The sequence below is a fragment of the Engystomops pustulosus genome, chromosome 2 (genome assembly GCF_040894005.1).
Source record: "Engystomops pustulosus chromosome 2, aEngPut4.maternal, whole genome shotgun sequence".
NCBI lineage: Eukaryota > Metazoa > Chordata > Amphibia > Anura > Leptodactylidae > Engystomops > Engystomops pustulosus.
This window is the reverse complement of record NC_092412.1, coordinates 218,595,122-218,614,112: the sequence shown is the minus strand read 5'-3', so window position 1 is coordinate 218,614,112 and position 18,991 is coordinate 218,595,122. Positions and strand designations below refer to the sequence as shown.

The 18,991-nt window shown below is 39.6% G+C and overlaps 1 protein-coding gene across 2 annotated transcripts in view; it reads right to left on the bottom strand.

The window, feature by feature from the left end:
• Positions 1-18,991, bottom strand: part of SGSM2 (small G protein signaling modulator 2) — a 221,293-nt gene that overhangs the window by 32,864 nt on the left and 169,438 nt on the right. For both annotated transcript variants that reach the window (XM_072138185.1, XM_072138186.1), the window contains exons 6-11: positions 18,703-18,851; positions 13,457-13,591; positions 11,498-11,622; positions 7,876-7,943; positions 7,589-7,752; positions 4,761-4,893 (exon numbers count right to left, since the gene is read on the bottom strand). In XM_072138185.1, the coding sequence (XP_071994286.1) occupies positions 4,761-4,893; positions 7,589-7,752; positions 7,876-7,943; positions 11,498-11,622; positions 13,457-13,591; positions 18,703-18,851 (774 nt within the window). The remainder of the gene's footprint in view (positions 1-4,760; positions 4,894-7,588; positions 7,753-7,875; positions 7,944-11,497; positions 11,623-13,456; positions 13,592-18,702; positions 18,852-18,991) is intronic.

Here is an 18,991-nt window from a genome sequence, read left to right as displayed (position 1 = left end):
TTTCTATTTCTAGCAGAGGGTGGTTTAGAAGACCACTAAATCTAGCTACCACTGTTACATTACAATTATGTTATATATATAATTATTTAGCTACCCATAGATACAACATGTAGTCTTCTCTATCATCATAGAATATCTATGTGTATGCAAGACTGAGAAGAGTAAGGTTGATGCTATTTCTATATTCACAGATAACTATAATGATAGATGGATGGCTGTGATAGTGTGGTCCCATTGATTAGACCCACCATCAAACATATCAAAACATATTTTCCTTATTTTTCTATTTTGGTTGTGTGGAAAACATGGCAGGTTGCAACATTTACATCCCTGTATGCCTTGCTCCCCTTTAAGCCCAGAGTGTAGAAGTATGCCAAAACTGGTAGAGATTGGGCTATATACATGTCTTCTCCTCCAGAAAACAGTCGGAGTAGGTATAGTATATTTCCCCCTCAATGTCTACATTTATGTAGGTATGGAGGGGGCGTAGAGGCAAGCAGTGGCTGGCTGAGTGGATGGTTACTGGGCGTCCCATCCTGTGCTTCCATAATTATGAAAAACTATGCCAGGTCGGACCTAAGCCTCTTGATGTATCATGCTGGACGCAGGGAGCGTATTATAAATCTCCCCCAATAATTCTGTACATTTCCATTTTCATATATATTTGTTAGTACCAGTAAATTTATTTGGGGTCTAAGATTTTTATAATCTCTATAGGTAAAACCATTAAACAAAAGAGCTTCATTTTTTAGGGAATATGCACAGTCCAGAATACACACAGATTTTAAGTGTATTATGGGCAATGATATTTAGAAAATCTAATTACCATATATACTTGAGTATAAGCCGACCCAAGTATAAGCCGAGGCCCCTAATTTTACCACAAAAACCTGGTAAAACCTATATTTTTTTACTCGAGTAAAAGCCGAGTTTGGGTTTTCAGCACATTTTTTGGGCTGAAAAACTAGGCTTATATTCAAGTATATATGGTAATTTTCTGCTGCGGATTCGGATGTGGCGTTAATTGAAAGTTCTGCCTCCAATTCAGCAACAATCTTGAGTGCTATTACCCTTAAAAATTAGATTTCACAAAACACATGATATGAAGTGGACTCATTCCCTGGAGGACAGAACTTTCAGGTCTTTACAAGTTTCTTCCTCTGAATCCTCTGAATTGAAAAATAGCATTGAGCCCTGTCAGCCTTCTTCCAGCCAGCAGCAAAACAAATGAGTGTTTCCAAGGAACAAATGGCTTTTTCTATAAAGCAGATATACCAGGCGATTCACGTAGCCCAATTTTTGGGCAGCCTGAAATCTCAACAGGCTTCTTTGTTAGAAACTTTATAGGATTTGCTGCACAATACAGAAAGTTCTTAGCTGCTTGTAGATATTTGTGAGCAATTGTAACTTTAAAATACATTACAACTTGAGAACCCAGCGCTGGCAGACCCGTGAAATGTACTCTAGTCTCTAAGGGTAGCTGCACATGGTCAGGATTTGATCAGTATTTTTGTATTGGTATGTGTACGCCAAAGCCTGTACCGGAAACCAGTAAGCAAACTAAAAATAAGTGCCATGACCTAATTTGCACCAACATTAGAAACATTGCTGAAACCACATCAGGCCGTATTCAGACAAGCTAATTTATCGAGTCTAAACTGAGTGTGAATTTTGGCGGAAGGCCATGGCTTCATTAAAGGGTTTTTACCAAGGATCTAAGATTTGTGCATTCGATTTGATAAAACTGTAACAAAAACATTGTCCCGCATTAATTAAAGCATCAGACAGTTTTCTGTCTGACTTTGCACTGAAAAGAACAGGCTTACTGCTTGGACATGTATTTATAACATGCTTGCGCCAATTTTGTGTTGCGGCACTGTGTCCGACAAGACAGAAAAAATGTGGACCTAAATGGGTATGTTAGTGCTTAGTAGGAGATGTTGCACAGGATTAAGATTGGCTATTCGGAGAACTAAGCCAAAGCCCACAAGGACCTAACGGCGGTGTAGTGTCCTGATACATCAAGAAGACAGGAAGTCATTCAAAACCAAATAATAAAGAGTAGTTCATTTTATATTTAAGCATAACAAAACTTTTGTCAGCATTTTATAAATCAGTACTGCAAAGTAAACTTTGTCATAAAATTTATGAAGGAGATATGTTCTTGTGTCCTTCGTTTTACCCTGCCTTTCAGTTTGTGTAAATCAACTTCCTGTTCCCATACATCTCTGACAGCTGATAAAGAAGCCTGAGAAAGTGTATGCTTAAAACATAACTGAAAAGTGTTTCCTATAGCTGCAATATCTGAAAATATAGTTATAGTCGGGTCAGTGAAGAGAGGGGGGTAGGATCAGCACAGCAGTGTCATATGCAGGATGAAAACTATTTACTTCTGGGTGTGCTATGTCCCCTCCCTTCTCTGTACTCCCTCCCTTACTCTCCTGGGATGAGGGAAGAGTGATATAATCTGCTGAACAGCCTGGCAGACTGGTTCATCTTAGCAGGTAGTGTTTATAGTAGTCACAAGATTGTTTTAGATTATAGGTCTATCTTTGCAACAGTGGTATGTGCATAGGTGTATGTGTGTAATCTTTGTGTATAGTTTACTGTAACTGTAATGCATGTTACTATGGATGAAAGAATTAAAAAACTGATATTGAATTTATATGTCACATCTGTGTTGTACAGGAGTAACACTGAGGAGATGATTCAGTCTGAGATTATCTTTTCTAATTGGATGGACTGCTAGTAACAATGCATGAGAGGAGAGGGAAGCTGCTTTGGCCTCAGCTTCCTTAGCCGATGTCACAACCAGGAAGTGCCCGTATGCTTTGGCGGAAGATGGAGAGAATTTTACAAAAAGGGCTAATAGATATGTCAGTAGGGATCTCAGATAATTTTGGCCAGATAATTTCACTTTAACTCTTTACAGACAGGATAGTCTAATGTCCTCAGAAAGCTGAATAATGAAGGAAATATGCTCTAGGTATGAAAAGAGCTAGATGTTGTCATCATTATCTGTCTGAGGTGGACAGATTGTGGAAGGCTTTCAAGTACACTGCTCACTACAGGAGATATTTAATATTTAAATAGTTGTAATGTTCATAAAAGTAATTTAATCACCTCCACTATTTATTACTAAAATTAAAAATTGCTTAAAAAATAGATATACCCGTATATACTCGAGTATAAGCCGACCCGAGTATAAGCCGAGACCCCTAATTTTAACACAAAAAAACTGGAAAAACCTATTGACTCGAATATAAGCCGAGGGTGGGAAATGCATTGGTCACAGCCCCAGTATATAGCCTGCCAGCCCCCTGTAGTATATAGCCTCTCAGCCCCCTGTAGTATATAGCCTGCCAACCCCCTGTAAATGCCTGCCTGCGAGCCCCCTGTAAATGCCTGCCTGCCAGCCCCCTGTAGCAGCCTGCCAGACCCCTGCAGATACCTGCCAGCCCCCTCTAAATGACTGCCAGCCCCCTGTAAGTAATAGCCTGCCAGCCCCCTGTAGCAGCCTGCCAGCCCCCTGCAGATGCCTGCCAGCCCCCTGCAGATGCCTGCCAGCCCCCTGCAGATAACTGCCAGCCCCCTGTAAATAATAGCCTGCCAGCCCCCTGTAAATGCCTGCCAGCCCCCTGTAAGTAATAGCTTGCCAGCCCTCTGTAGCAGCCTGTAAAAAAAAAAAAAAACTCGGTACTCACCATCCCGACGGCCCGAACAGTGGCAGCTCCGCCTGCAGTGCCTCTTCTTACTTCATGCCGGCGCCAGGTCCGCGACGGCATGAAGTAAGTAGAGGCACTGCATAGTTGTGTGCCGGTCAGGTCGCGTGCACGGAGCCATTGTGTGACCCGGCATGAAGTAAGAAGAGGCACTGTAGGCAGAGCTGCCGCGGACCTGCCGCTGCTCGGGCCATCGGAATGGTGAGTACCGAGGTTTTTTTGGGGTTGGTTTTGTTAATAGCCGAGTATAAGCCGAGTGGGGAATTTTCAGCACAAAAATTGTGCTGAAAAACTCGGCTTATACTCGAGTATATACGGTACTTTACATACTGTATTCTGCTCTTAACACAAAACCTAAAGCAAATTATGTACTTCTGACTTAGTGGACTTATACTTCTGTCAGGTCATAAAGTATATATCGAATGAAGTGTCTCCAGGGGTCTGTAAAGAAAAAATAATTTTCTGCTGTGCATTTTATAGAAAAAATACTATGCAGACAAAATACACCTCTGCTGTGCACTTCACACCCACTGACATGAATTATGTATCTTTGCACTGCCAGTAAAAGTGAGCTGTGGCATGGTCAGCACTGACCGGGATTATTATTCCTGGAAATGCGTTACTAGGATCTTATTGGAAAAATCTTTAGCTGCTATAAACATAGAAGGAAGACTTGCTGCATGAATAAGATTATCGAGCGCTTGTCTTCCCTGGTTTATAGCACAGCCAGGAGATTACACTTGGAGACTGAATCAATTGTAGCGTGGAATATTCCTGCATGAAGAACATTATTTTCTCCTAAATAAATGAACAGGGCAGATATTACTAAATTATTCATTATTCTGGGAAAGTTATTATCAAAAAACTGTGACGTTGCTTATTAGACATAATTAACTACAATTACATAGACACTAATAGCTAAACTCATGGCATATTGGACAGTTATATATTATAGCATCAAGAGCGGTATTACCTATCTATGAAGAATCCAATTGTGATTGTTTAATTACTGTAAATGATGGCAGCAGGTTCACTTACTATTTTCATGCTTGTGTCCGGCGTATATGATTCTAAAGACGTAATCTGTGGACACTTCTTCGACTACATTGTCATCAAAATCTACTGACTTGTTAGAGCTATTTCTTTTTCTTAGTTTTGGAAATACTTTTCCCTAGAAATATAGAAAAACAGAAAAATCTCTTACAACAGAAAAAACCCAGAGGATGCAGTGAAACAGACAGTGCTCTTAATATTTAGGGTAAGGAAATAAATTTTACAGTATGGAACTATTAAAGGGATGTCCCAAGTTTGCTTATGTCCTACCCATGGGGAATGCTGATTGGTGGTGGTTCCACCATTGAAACCCCTACTGATTAAAAAATCCTATTCACCCTATTTGTTAGAACAGGAGGTTGAGCATGCACCTTGTTGCTCCAACTGCTCTCGTGCTATCTGTATTCGGCTATATTGTAGGGATAGTTCAAAGGTAAATGAAGTGACAAGGTGCATGCCAACCTTCTGCTCCATTCATAAGGTTGTAGATGACCCCCATCTCTTGTAATCTCTGAGGTTTCCAGCAGTCGGACCCCACCAATCAGCATGTTACCTCAAACCTTGTGCATAGTAGATTTTATGAATACTTGGCACAACTCCTTTCCACCCTAAATACCATAAAATGACAGAATAAGTGCAAGTCTAAGGCTACATTCACACAACCGTATGATTTCTCCAGTCCTGTATTTACGGGCCGTATGAGTCTGTATATACGTGACGTTTTTCATCCGTATGCAGCACGTATTTAACCCGTATTTTATACATTCCCATAGACTTTTAGGGCATACAGAACTGAAATACGGGAGAAAATAGGACATGCTCTATATTTTTATACGGCCAATATACGGTACGTACACTCCAGTGTCAAAAACGGCAATATAAATGGTTGGACGTATTGTCCATTGAAATGAATGTGGCCGTATGTAACCCGTAAAAAAACGGTACGTATACGGCCGTTTTCATACGTCCGTGTGAATGTAGCCCTGGGATCCTTTACCTACCGTCTCACAAACTAGACCACAAAGCAAATAGTATTGCAAATGATCCCCTACAGAAGATGTTTCAGGAGAACAATCGGACCTGGCAGCCTTCAGAAATTTTTAGAAAATAAAACCCTTTTTACAACAATTAGCAAATACACTTTAAAGGAAATCGATCATTAGATTTTCTGATGGTAAGCTTGGCATGCATAGAACTTTATCTCAGTTTGGGAATGGTTCTTCTTATATTATTGGATCCCGCTTTCTGTAAAAAGAGGTTTTAAAACTTTTCAAATGAGCCTGAAAGACTTCAGAGGGGCTTCGTCGGTGCTCCGCCAAGGGCACCACCATGTCTAAACTATGCATGTCGCCTCTCCACTCTGTGCCGCCTTTTCCCACCCCTATGCCATGGTGAGAGCTGACAATGTAAGACTTAATACCAATCTCGCATATGTGCGTTGGCAGCCCAGCAGCTCGCATAAGATTTGCAAAAAGATGGCTTACCTCTCCAGCTCTCTGCCTGGGAAAGGGGCAGGCACAGAGCAGAGAAGAGGGTGTGTTTAATTTAGACATGGCAGAGCCCTGAGAGGCTCCAATAATGCCCCCAGAGCCCCTCAGGATCATTAGAATATTTTTAAAATCTTTTTACAGAAATAGCGGGATCTAAGTCTGTATCAGTAATCATAAATGCATTATTTTATAGCTTCTACAGTAACTTGCTCTCTGAAACAATAGACTATTTTGGGGGGGTCTGTAATTTAGGAAAAAAATTGCTTTAAGTCTATAGTTTAAAAGGACAAAGTAGCATTATGACAAATATAAAAAATTATGTAGGTCAACATTTTTGGCAATGAAGCTCACATAACTACTTTTGCTTTACAAAATATTACCAGGCAGATCTAGGACAATGCTCGGGGGAACCGAACCTCCAGAAGAAGATATAATACTAATATTAATACTCGGATTAAGTGTCCCATGGGCCCTGGGCTGTTCACACGACTAGAGCCCCCTAGTGTCCAAACCAACATGTACCTAGAGGCTAGGACATAAGTGATACGCTATACCATCTATATCCTCAATCTTGTAATGTTCATAAAATTAATTTAATGATGAACTTCAAACATGCTCTAGTGAAACTAGTTTACCCTTTACTAAATGTCACCAGCAGAGTCCCCCATTAATGAAATGCGTACAACAGATGTCCCCCTTCAATGAAATTCTTACAGCAGATCCCCCCTTTAATGAAATGTCCACAGCACATGCCCCCTTACATAAATGTCCACAGCAGATGCCCCCTTACATAAATGTCCATAGCAGATGCCCCCCTTTACAGAAATGTCTACAGCAGAATCACCCTTTAATAAAATGCCAACAGCACATGCCCCCTTCAATTAAATTCTTACAGCAGATGCCCCCTTTCATGAAATGCCTACAACAGATGCCCTCCTTTAATAAAATGTCCACCGCAGATATCCCCCTTTACATAAATGTCCACAGCAGATGCCCCTTTACATGACCCCCCCCCCCATTAATGAAATACATAAATGTCCACAACAGATACCCCCCTTTAAATCAAATGACTACAGCAGATGCCCATTTAATATAATGCCCACAGCAGGTGCCCCCCTTTACATAAATGTCCACAGAATATGACCCCTTTAATGAAATGCCTACAGCAAAAGCCTCTTTAATGAAATATCCACAGCAGATGTCCTCCTTTAATAAAATGTCCACAGCAAATGCCCCCTTTACATAAACACCCCCATTAATGAAATACATGCATTTCCACAGAAGATGCCCCCTTTTAATGAACCTAAAATGCCTAATACCTACCTTACCCCTCTGGGACCATAGTGGAGGCTCTAATTGTCCTCTTGGTAGGAGACCATTTTCAAGACAAGAGAGGAAAGCAAGAAGATGACCACCAGGAGGAAAGTGAAGCGGAGGTCTCTGGATACCATCCTGGCTGACGAGAACAAGGACCCCTTTACTCTCTGCTGCATATAATGGAAAAATAGAAAGTGTCAATCTTTGCTGACTTAGTCATGTGTAGAGATTAAAGCAAAAATTCTAATCATAAAAGACGTTAAGCATCACCATAGTGTGATGCTTATACTTACGTTGCTGGTGACAATGGATACAGACAATTTGACTTATTGGCACTATAAGGGCATAGTCCCAGAATACACTGTAGGAATAAGAAAAGTTGTTACAGCTGGTGCACTAAGGTTCTTGAGATATATTTTTAGGGTCAAATGAATCTTCTTGTTAAAATCAGTTTAACAAAATTTAGTATTGCATTTTTGAATAATAGAACAAGCCTTAAAACTTTTTGTCAAGCCTTAAAACTAACACTAAGTCAGTGTATTTGTGCAGAATAATGATTCGAGTATGAGAACGAATTGGCTTAGAAAGCAGAAAGTGTCTGACTTCTATTTCAGCGTATGCTTTGTGACTGCAGATCCTAAGATTAGGACCAGTAGAAGACTACATTAATAGATGTGAAACACTGTGAGAACTAAATATCCACAAACACAGAATTTGTTTATACACTATGGGGCATATTTACGTACCCCGTCACCAGAGTTCACAGAAAGTGCATTGTCCGACTCCAATACACTGTGCCGCAATTCACTAAGATCGTAAGCCTGATATCATGAATGTTTTGTTCCCTGCTAGGGTCCGACAGAGTTCACCATCTTTTTGGTGGCGCATGTTAGGGCTAGGACTTGCGAAGCAATTTGAAATTTAAATTCCCCGCTCAGTCCGATGGCCCATCCCTCTAAATCGTGACGCATGGAAGCCATCGTTTTTCCCGACTATTTCCGGGTTGCGCCACATTTAACAGGAGTTTTTGGCGCACGAGATCGGATTTTGCAGCAGTCGTGCTGACTTTCATGCAACACAAATCGGGGGGGGGGGGGGTGGGGGGCGTGGCCGTCGGACAACCCGACTGATTCGGACTAAGCGTGGGATTTAAAATTCAAATTGTGTTGCAAGACACAAGGCGCAAGATCTTGGTGAATCGCGCTGGACTTCATCCTCGTCGGACAGTCTGGATCGAGGATCGCGCCAGGACCGGGTAAGTAAATGTGCCCCATTGTTTTGAATTGTGTAAATGAGAATTTAAGTTTTTTAAAGGGAACCTCATCATGAGTTCACATTTAGATCTAATGACAGATTCCCATAGGCTTTTTAAATACTGATTATCTTTCTTCTTTTATAATTAGCAATCTTAGTGCCATTCGGTTTAAGACATATGTAAACGTTTTTATGCGTATCCAAGGCTTCAAACAATAGAGCTATCCTCTTTTCCTTCGAATGCATCCGATAAATAGGCAACTCCACAGGTTACAAATTTTCAGTGTGAGTAAACACTCATGCAGACATCACAGTATTGTTACAATTTCGAATGGACCCCTGCGTGCAGTAGATTTCTCACCAAGAGATAAAAAACAATAACAAATGATAAAAAAGGCCTCCTTTCGGGCAAGAGATTGAAGGTGAAACCCTTGGTCGGCCAGAGACGCCGAATGTGCACTATTTGGATTTTACCATAAGGCCTTTTTTTATTGTTTGTTTGTAAGTAGATGGAATAAATTGGATTATATCTCTATCAAAGGGTATTGCTCTATGTCTATTTACTACTCCTGAGTCATCCCTTGGTGAGGAATCTACTGCACGTAGAGGTCCATTCTGAGTGCTAAAAATGGGTCTGGTGACAGGTTCCCTTTAAGAAAAGGCCATCAAAATCTAATTGGTAGGTCCCCACTGATCAGCTGTTTTGATCAGTTTATGGAGCTGGAAGCAGATGTTTATGCACCACATTGTAGTCATTTATTGTTGCCCCCATTTGCTGCTAGCTTCTTCCGGCTCTGTCCAGTGTTCTGTGTTCTGCTGGTTTCTTCCGCAGACCCAAACAAGCAGATGCTGACAGCCTTTTTTTAAAAGCTACCAGACAACTCTTTTAAGATGCAAAGCATCTATACTGCATGTCTGCTTGGCATTTTAGGCTCTAGTCTTATTTGCATCCACTAGTTGTTGAAATCTGGAAAATATCCAAAAATAAATCTTCTTAAATGATCTCATGGTGGCCATTAATTGGCATGTTAAAAAGAGAACGTAATTAAATTACAAGTGTTTTGTCCTCTGTGCTTTCCGCTAGACGGGTTTCCTAACCCAATTTACGAAAATAAAATGTCAAGGTAATTTTTTTTCCTCTTGGCTTTATCGATTAGAAATTGTGTGTAGGCCTTTGGTTTGTTTCTAAGAAACCGGCACAGAGGCGAGAATCACCCGGAGATGTGTTTTATCCTGTTCACTGAGTTTGTTTAAAATTTAGTTGCTATTCTGTTTCCTTGCAAGCGTGGGGGTCAGTGGTTAGCAAAAGAAGAAAAAAGAAAATGATATGATGAAGCAGCAATGGTGGGATATCAGTGTTGCTTCTGTAATGGGAAACTACTGTATAATAGGCAAGTGTCAGCAAATGACTAGATGACTGGAATAAGATGTGACCCGTGTGCATTGTAGCCACTTTGGGGAGGTTAGTCTGCTGACAAGTGTCAAGGACATCTGGATAACCCTACTTCCGGTGACATGAGTTGTGTTCACAGAGGGGCATCCAGTTGTGAGCACACTGCCCCTTAACCCACCGGTAGACTACAGGACCCACCAGTAGACTACAGGACACCAGCTCTTCTAGGTAGAAGGGGAATGTTTAACAGGTACCTGGTAAACAATCTTATATGTCACCAACCCATTTAACCAATACAGTATAAGAAATTGACAAACACTTGTTTTAAGAGAAGACTTTAACATTTATACAAATAAAAAGCATTTCAGGACGTTATATGCTATATTTGTTAAAAATCTTTTAAACTCTTTACAAACTGTTTGTGTATTTTCACCATTGTCTTGTCTTTTCTTTGCCCTTTGTTCCAGGATTACACTTCTATTTACTGTATTGGATTTATGATCTGTTTCCACTGGTTCTGCTCCTGACCTACAGTGAACCTGCTACCAAAAGGTGACTATTTTGGATAAAAACAATAAGAAAAGGCTTTCCTGGGTAGGGGGAGGATATGGAGATTTCTTAGACCCCTTAACCCTGCCAATGCTGAACTAATAAGGATACACTTCTGTGATGAGAAGTAACACTAGCAGAGGTATAGAAATGCGAACAGAGTCCGAATCAAATGAAAGTAGATAACAGTAGTAAATTAGGCATGTAATAAAATATGTAAAAATAGATACATGTTTAATTACCAAACAGCAGTGCCAACACTGTTATCCATTAGCAGGAAACCAGGGGGTCCTTGCATCACAGTGTGGTCAGCCCATGACACAGGACTCTGCATGGCCAGTGATCACGGCTCGTGTAACACAGCCCAAAGGCTGAGAAAAATATTACACCTGATCATGATCACTACAATATTAGGCTGGGTTCCCGAGTATACATATCAGAGTATACATCTGAAAAGGTACAGACATATATATGTTGAGCATACCCATTGACGTATGCTGACAGACAGGGGCATGGTAGTACGGCTGCTTGGTATACAATGTATCTGATTAAAAAGAAAGGATGCAAAGACGTAGCAGTCAATCATCACTTATGGTGGGATACATCTGGGCTATATGTTTTAAGGACAAGTCGGGAATCCGCCCGATGTGTTCTTACAACGTATGACAAACAACGTAATGTGAAACCAGCCTTAGTTCTGCAAAACAAGAAAATATTACCTCTTTTCCAGTTCTGAGTCTCCTAGAGTTCCATTTAACAGCTGGTTTGGTGTCCATTTTAGTGTTAAGTTTTCACCACACTGGTGCAGCGATAGATATCCAGGGATAGCTTCCATGTCTTCTTTCTATCCATAAATGACAGATACTAGATAAATACAAGGACCCTTGTGAATACAGTTATAAAAATCATCGCTATAAATTATACACATCTATGCATTAATAAAACTGGTGCTTGATACGTCATTCTTAATTATTTCCACATACCCCTGGTATACGATGTGCCTGAATGACTACGATTGAAAAAGAACTGAAACAAGTCAAGTCAAACCTTTATTTTCTGTTATTATTATGTTAAATAAATCAGACCACAGTGTTCTTTTACTGTCTTTATCCATGTCCCACCTCTTCTGCATTTGGTTGGTAAGCAGGGGGCAAAATGTAAAAAGTAGAAATTCTTTTTTTGAAACTAAAATGAAACTTTTGTTGAATTCCAAACTGGTGTACATAACAATGAATTGGCCTCAAACAGTGCCCCATGTAAGAGTGGCACAGCTGAGGCCCTGCAGACACGGGACACCACTGCTACCTTTATGAAAAAATAGGGCTTTGTGCCTTTTCAACCATTTCTCAAAAAATAAAACTGGTTCATTTGTACACCAATAAGAGATTGAAGCCTCAAGTCTAGGTGTATGCGTATGGGTAAGCAAGAGAATGATTGTATCAATCAGGTTCACAGCCTGAGGTGAAAATATGAATATGTCAGGTAACTTTTACTTCACAATGGAGTATCAGTCACTGTGACAAGCTACTGTGACATTATGGGGAAGATATATCATCAAGTTTCTGAGGTAAAACTGTTTCAATCAGGTCAGCTGTTGTGGCAAATTTCTGGTAAAACAGATGTCGGCTGCCATTACATGACAAGTATGCTCTTCTCATGTAGACTGGTGTAACATCACAAAGGGTTTTAGCGAGGAAAGCAATTGTGACAACACAATTGTGTTTCAGTTAGGCAATGGCTCTGACATCATAAATATGTTTCAGTCACGAATGCTGTGACATCACAAAACTGTGTATCACCTCACCTGGGATAGCTGTTGTGACATCACAAGTACGGTTTACTCTGCTACCTTGTTATGATGTTGGAAAGTGGGGGTTTAGTCAGGTAATTGTTGTTTATTTACAGTTAAGAATCGGTTTAAAGGGGTTGGCCACTTTACCTCATGTTTTTTTGTAATGTGTGTGTAAGGCTACATTCAGACGGCTGTATTGGGGACGTATATACGGGAGCGTTTCGGTGCAGCACACGTGCGGCACCGTACTGCTCCGTAGCCCGTAGAAAGACTGGACATGTCCTATCTTTCTACGTAATACGGCGCCGCGTGCTGTGTATTCCTATGAGCTGGGCTCATCCCCTGCTACTCTCTCCGCAGCGCCAATGTATGCCCACCGTACTACGGTACGGTGGGCATACATTGTGTGAATGTAGCCTAAGTGTGGGGGGCAGGAGTTAAGGTAATTTACCAATACACATCTATTAAACATTCTATTCCTCTTTTTTGATATGTGAAGTGAAACCTCCTGTCTTTCAGGACTGTCCATAAAATGGCAGCAGATGGAGGGTCATGAGATCTCTGACTGTCCATGAAAAATCACCAGTTAGAGATAACATAGGGTAATGCGGCCATTTTATGGGCAGGAATGTCTGGCTGATGAGGTAAAAGACAGGAGGCTTCACATATCAAGAAAGCAGTGAATGTTAGCAAGCAGAGATTCTGAAAACATGAGGAATTGATACAGAAAGTAAATTGGAAAATTGTATAATTTTCATTACACAAACCATATCAAATACTTGCTGATTTGGGACAATCCCTTTGAAGTGCTCACCCTATATCATGTCCATACCCAGGGGCCTTAATAATGACATTATGAATACAGTTATAACATTATTGTACATACTGGCTGGACCAAGACATTGTTTTTCCCATAAAGAAGATGTATTCTTGAGTTCTGGTGAAGGGACTCAACATATTCTCTTGCCGATGCTGCAAACTTATCTTCTGACATACTTCCACTGGAATGGCGCTTTTTGATCTGTTGAAAAACACAAAAAACCCAAAGAATATTTCTTTCTAGTTTTGCAACAAAGGATTTTATATTTTCTGGTAAGTTCTGATCTATAACCTTTACCAGCACAGGACAATAATGCTCAAGCCACAAACAATGGACCACTGCTATGTTTTTTGTGCCACGTTCGTGTACTGGCGGACTTTAACAGTTGATCCACTAGAGCGCATCCTGGAGACCATGGGTTTTCTAAGGTTTTGCAAAAATGAAAAGTTTGAACACACCTTTTCATTCCACAGTTTTTCTTGTTATTTCTCTTACATTGTAGATTAATATTGAAGGCATGAAAACTATGGAGGAACACATATGGAATTCGATTTTAACCAAAAAAGAGTTAAACAAAGCAGAATAAGTTTTTATTTTAGACTTTAAAGTAGAACCTTTTTGGCTTCTATGACAATTGTGCACAATTTGCACATTCAGCTTTCTGAGGCTGTTACATCAAGCCTTGACGTTGATTCAGGACGTACTTATGGATGGTTTCCAATCAACATTTGTGCCTTAATAGGTGATGTGAATTTTTTTGCCTTCATAATTGGTACAGAGTTCCAGACAATATTTTCTTGTGGTAATTTCCTCTGATGATTTGCTAAACCCTAAAGTTTTTTTCTTTCCAAACGATCTCACAGGTGATATATATTTTGGGATGCCAGTCACTTTCACTGGTATTCACACTGTGTAATGGGACAGATACCATTGATAATTAATGTACTATTTTAATTGTAGAAAACTAGTAAATAGACAGAGTGGCTAAAACTCTTTAGCAATAATTAAAGAACAGAGATTATTTGTCCCTGCACTATGTTTAATTCCTCTCTGCTATCAGAGCATGCCCTTCTATCGTCCATAAATTCATTTGTGTGACTCATGCTCTTGCCTCATTCAGCTTGCTTAGAATGTATTCTTAAGGGTATTTGCTTTTCAGAATCAAAGACATATTTCGGCATATTTGCCTTTGTAGGTCAGAACATACGGCTTCTGATGTCAGTGTGTCCCAGTAGCTCTGAAGCTATTTGCTGTTGATTCTTGTAAAATCATATTTTTAGCTTTTAAGTAGTGTTATTTATAGATCTAAACAAAGGATTTAAGTCACTTCAGTTACGTTGCAAGACTGCATAGATGTGGATGATCCAACATAACCCATAAAGATAGGAAAAGCCTGCCTGAAAAAGTATTTGAGATCTGAGAACCAACTAGTGCACCAGACATGTGTGTGTCTTATCCCTAGGATGGCTATGTATCTTGTTGTCCTAGTCCCCCCGGAGACAATTTTTAGAAACTTCATGTAGTGCCTGATGGACAAATTATACTTGTAGGGTACAAGGAGAAAACATATGCTACTGTATCTTGTATCACCAATAGCATATCTTTAACATATCTTATTAATATAGTTGACTCTTTAAAGACAGCCTCAATATAGTCTAATCTCCTTACAGAAAAGAACCATCAAATAAATATTCTCTGAATATAGAAAGCTACCCTTTAGCCTTCCTTGCCAGTTTCGGGCTTTTTCTAATCTACAAGCCACTATAGAAAACCGATAGAGACTATAGTAGAAAACTCTGCCAGTTCCTTTCTGATCTACTGGTGGACCAGATCCATCTACTGGTGGAGTTTGCCATTGTTCACTAAGTGAATATTCTAGCAGGACCGCCGGCGGATGGAATTTTAAGACTGGCATACATCAGTCTTAATAAATTCCCCCCAATATCTTTTTTTTTCTGATTACAAAGCTTTATGAGGACTTGTTATTTTTGAGATAAATTGTACTTTCTAGTGGCATCATTTAATATTCTGTGCAATGTATTGTAAAGCTGGAAAAAAAATTCAAATGTGGTGGAATTGTCCACAAATTCTCATGGGATTTATTTTTATGGTCTATGATGTTTGGTCCACATGACACATCCTCTTTATTGTTCGGGTCAGTATGATTGTAGAGATGCCAAATTTATAAAGTTTAGTCTGGAAAAGAGATGACTAAGAGGGGACATGATTAATTTATATAAATATATTAATGGTCCATACAAAAAATATGGTGGAAAGTTGTTCCAGGATAAATCGTATCAAAAGAAAAACCCCTTGTCTTTTGATACGATTTATCCTGGAACAACTTTCCACCATATTTTTTGTATGGACCATTAATATATTTATTAATGTCTGCGTCTGGAGAAAACAAGGTGTTTTACTTTGAGAATTGTCAATCTGTGGAATAGCCTGCCTCAGGCGCTGGTCACAGTAGGGACAGCAGAGAGCTTCAAGAAGGGTCTAGATGCCTTTTTACATGTAAATAACATTGACATATTATTTTACATAGAATTGTTTCCCCTAAATCCCTTCTTCATCCAATCCCTTCCCTTCCTCGGCTGAACTTGATGGACGTGTGTCTTTTTTCAACAGTATAAACTATGCAACTGCAGTTTGGTTATATGTATAGAGCTGGGTAGGGTTATTTTTAATAATTGGAGCTGGGTATCGAGCTGGGTAATGTTATTTTTAATAATAATTGTTTGCGGGATGAAAGTATGTTTTCATTTATACAATTTTGACAACTGTACAATCTTTTAATAACTTTTCATAACAATGTTTATGGGAGGCAAAATGGTATAATGTTCTCAATTTGTATGGTATTTTTTGATAAAGCATTCACAGCAGGGAATTATTTTATATTTTGATAGACATTTCAGACATTTTGGGACAAGGCGATACCTGACATGTTAATAATTTAAATTGTTTAATTTTATATACATTCTAAGGAAATTAATGATGCTAATTGAGGTCCTATGATGCTAAATGATGCTAATTGAGGGCTATCTGTCTTGGCAATCGATCAGCGCCCTTTAGTGATGTCACAGGGGGAGCTTAAGATGATGGCCCCCATGTTCAGCACTGTTGATTGTTGCAATCCATTTCTGAGATAATTCTGGTCTTCTTAGATATGGTATACACATGGGAAAAACATTCCTTTGATACAATATGGCGACTTTCAAGATGTTGCAGTCTAGCCCCTAGGCCCCTTTACTTGTTGGGATATCCATATGTAAAAGCAAAAAATTAGTAGATACCATATGTGTAATTTTCTCTATCTTTTCTGAAATAAAATAGTGTCCTGGAACTTTTGACTCACCCTGTAGAATACAAATATATTAAAGGAATACACAAAGAAAATGCAAAGAGAGGGAATAAACTACTTTACAGATTCCTATTGTGTATATCGTGTTGCTTCTGAGATAATTAATCTCATTTGTAGAAATCAATAACACTGAAAAACAATGCATTTTTTGCTTCACCTGCACCAATAACAGCATTATACTTTCTAAAGTATAGACCTTGCTGTGTATCCAAGCAATAGGTACATTGCATATGGAAGACATGTGAGGAACAGCCTTAAATGAAAGTCTATAATGAGCGATACAGTTCAGATCAGGCAGGTTTCTATTGTTACAAATGATGTACAAGATACATTAGAACATAAAAATAACTTTGCGAACACATTAATGTGACAACCACCATATGACACACTAGTTTATTATCCTCAGTATCCAAGAATCTAGAAAATGCTGACATTTTTCTTAGATTTTTATGCCTAACAAACATTTCCTAGTAGAATCATACATTATACTGGAGAACCGCAGTAATTTGTTATGGCCCCTTCACTATATATCCATTAAGCATAGTGTGCCTTGGCAGAATAATAACAGCCAGAATGTGTCATTATCTTTGTGGAAGATTAAGGATGCAAGGTTTAAAAAAAATGAAATAAATAAAAATCTATATAGATGTATATTAATATATTAGATGTGTATTCCTTATATAGTGGTTTGGAAGTCTAGCGTGTCTCTGAAGCTTTCCTAAAATTATGCATCCCGGCTGTTAGCTAGATATACTATATTACTGGCACAAAGAATGCAACAGCATTGCCAGTAGGGCCAAAGAGATTTTACAGCCTGTTGAAACTAGAATAATCGCCATATCACTTGGTCAGATCTTAAGTGCCTCACAAGGTGAAGGACTTAGGTGTGAGAACCCGATGTCTAAACGGGAGCTCGATCTGGTAAAGTGAAAGGCTCTCTTATTTTGGATGCATCACTTGTCTTGTGCGTACCAGCCCAGATGGGCCATGGCAACAGCAGAGCCCGACTGCTGGATCAGAATAGTCAATATTACTTGTCCTGTTCAGGCAGTGGAGGGGTTTTAAGTCCTTCCTCATCTACTCAGTGGGGCTCATTTACTAAGGGTCCGAATCACGCATTTTCGTTGGGTTTCCCAAATATTTCCGATTTGCGCCGAATTGCCCCGGGATTTTGGAGCACGCGATTGGATTGTGGAGCATCGGCGCCGACCTTCACAAGACAGAAATGGCATGGCCATCAGAAAACCCGGCGGATTTGGAAAAAACGCTGAATTTTTAAAAAAATTGTGTCGCAAGAATAGCACTCACATACACTGGGACGAAGAAGGTGAACTCCGGCGGACTTCAGCGCAGCAGAAACACCTAGTGGATATCGGGCGCACAACCTTAGTGAATCCCAGCAAGCTCTGAATCAACGCCAGACAAGCGCCTCGGGATCGTGAATGAACCGAGTAAGTAGATGAGCCTCATTGTCTGAGACTACCTTATGTTTAGGCTTAGCTTGTTCCCCTTAATTCTTGGATTATTTCTACATCCAGTTATGATTTGGTTTGTTTTTGACTCTTATCTGCCTGGCCTGACCTCTTACTTGTATTCTGGTATCTCTTTGATCTGATATATTTGTATTTTGCTGCCTTCTTGGTCCTTACCAGTTTGTTTGACTCCTTTTTGGTGTTTATCTTCTGTTTTAGTTTTTTCTTACTCTTGTTTTGCACTTATTCAGGATAGGGACAGTCGACCAGAGTAAGTCCAGCAAGTTAGTTAGGACAATGGCTCATTCCTGACAGAAAGTTATAAATTTTAGAACTTCACAGCTCAGGGAAAAGCTATAAGTCAGCTGTGCATGTAGACTGCTTAGATTTGTAATAATCTAATATCCTTGTATCCTTATTGAAAGTTTTGTGATATTTACATAGACAATATATATTCATAAATCCTATATACATACACCAAGAGCCGGCCGCTTGCAAGGACTGGAGTCTTGGCGAGTATGAGCACCATGAATTCTGTGCCTCTGTACAAGCTCATCTGCAGAGGGATCGGTCCAATAATGGTCGGCGGTTTTTAACTTTGTGTATTCTAATGCACACGGACCCACTAGAAGACAAAGGAAGAGAAACATTGTATCTAAGCCACATTATAAAATGAAATTAGTAGAGCAGCAGATGTATATTGAAGCTTTAAGCATGTACTGCAGAGGGTAATGTAAATGCCACCAAAATGTCAAATGATCATTT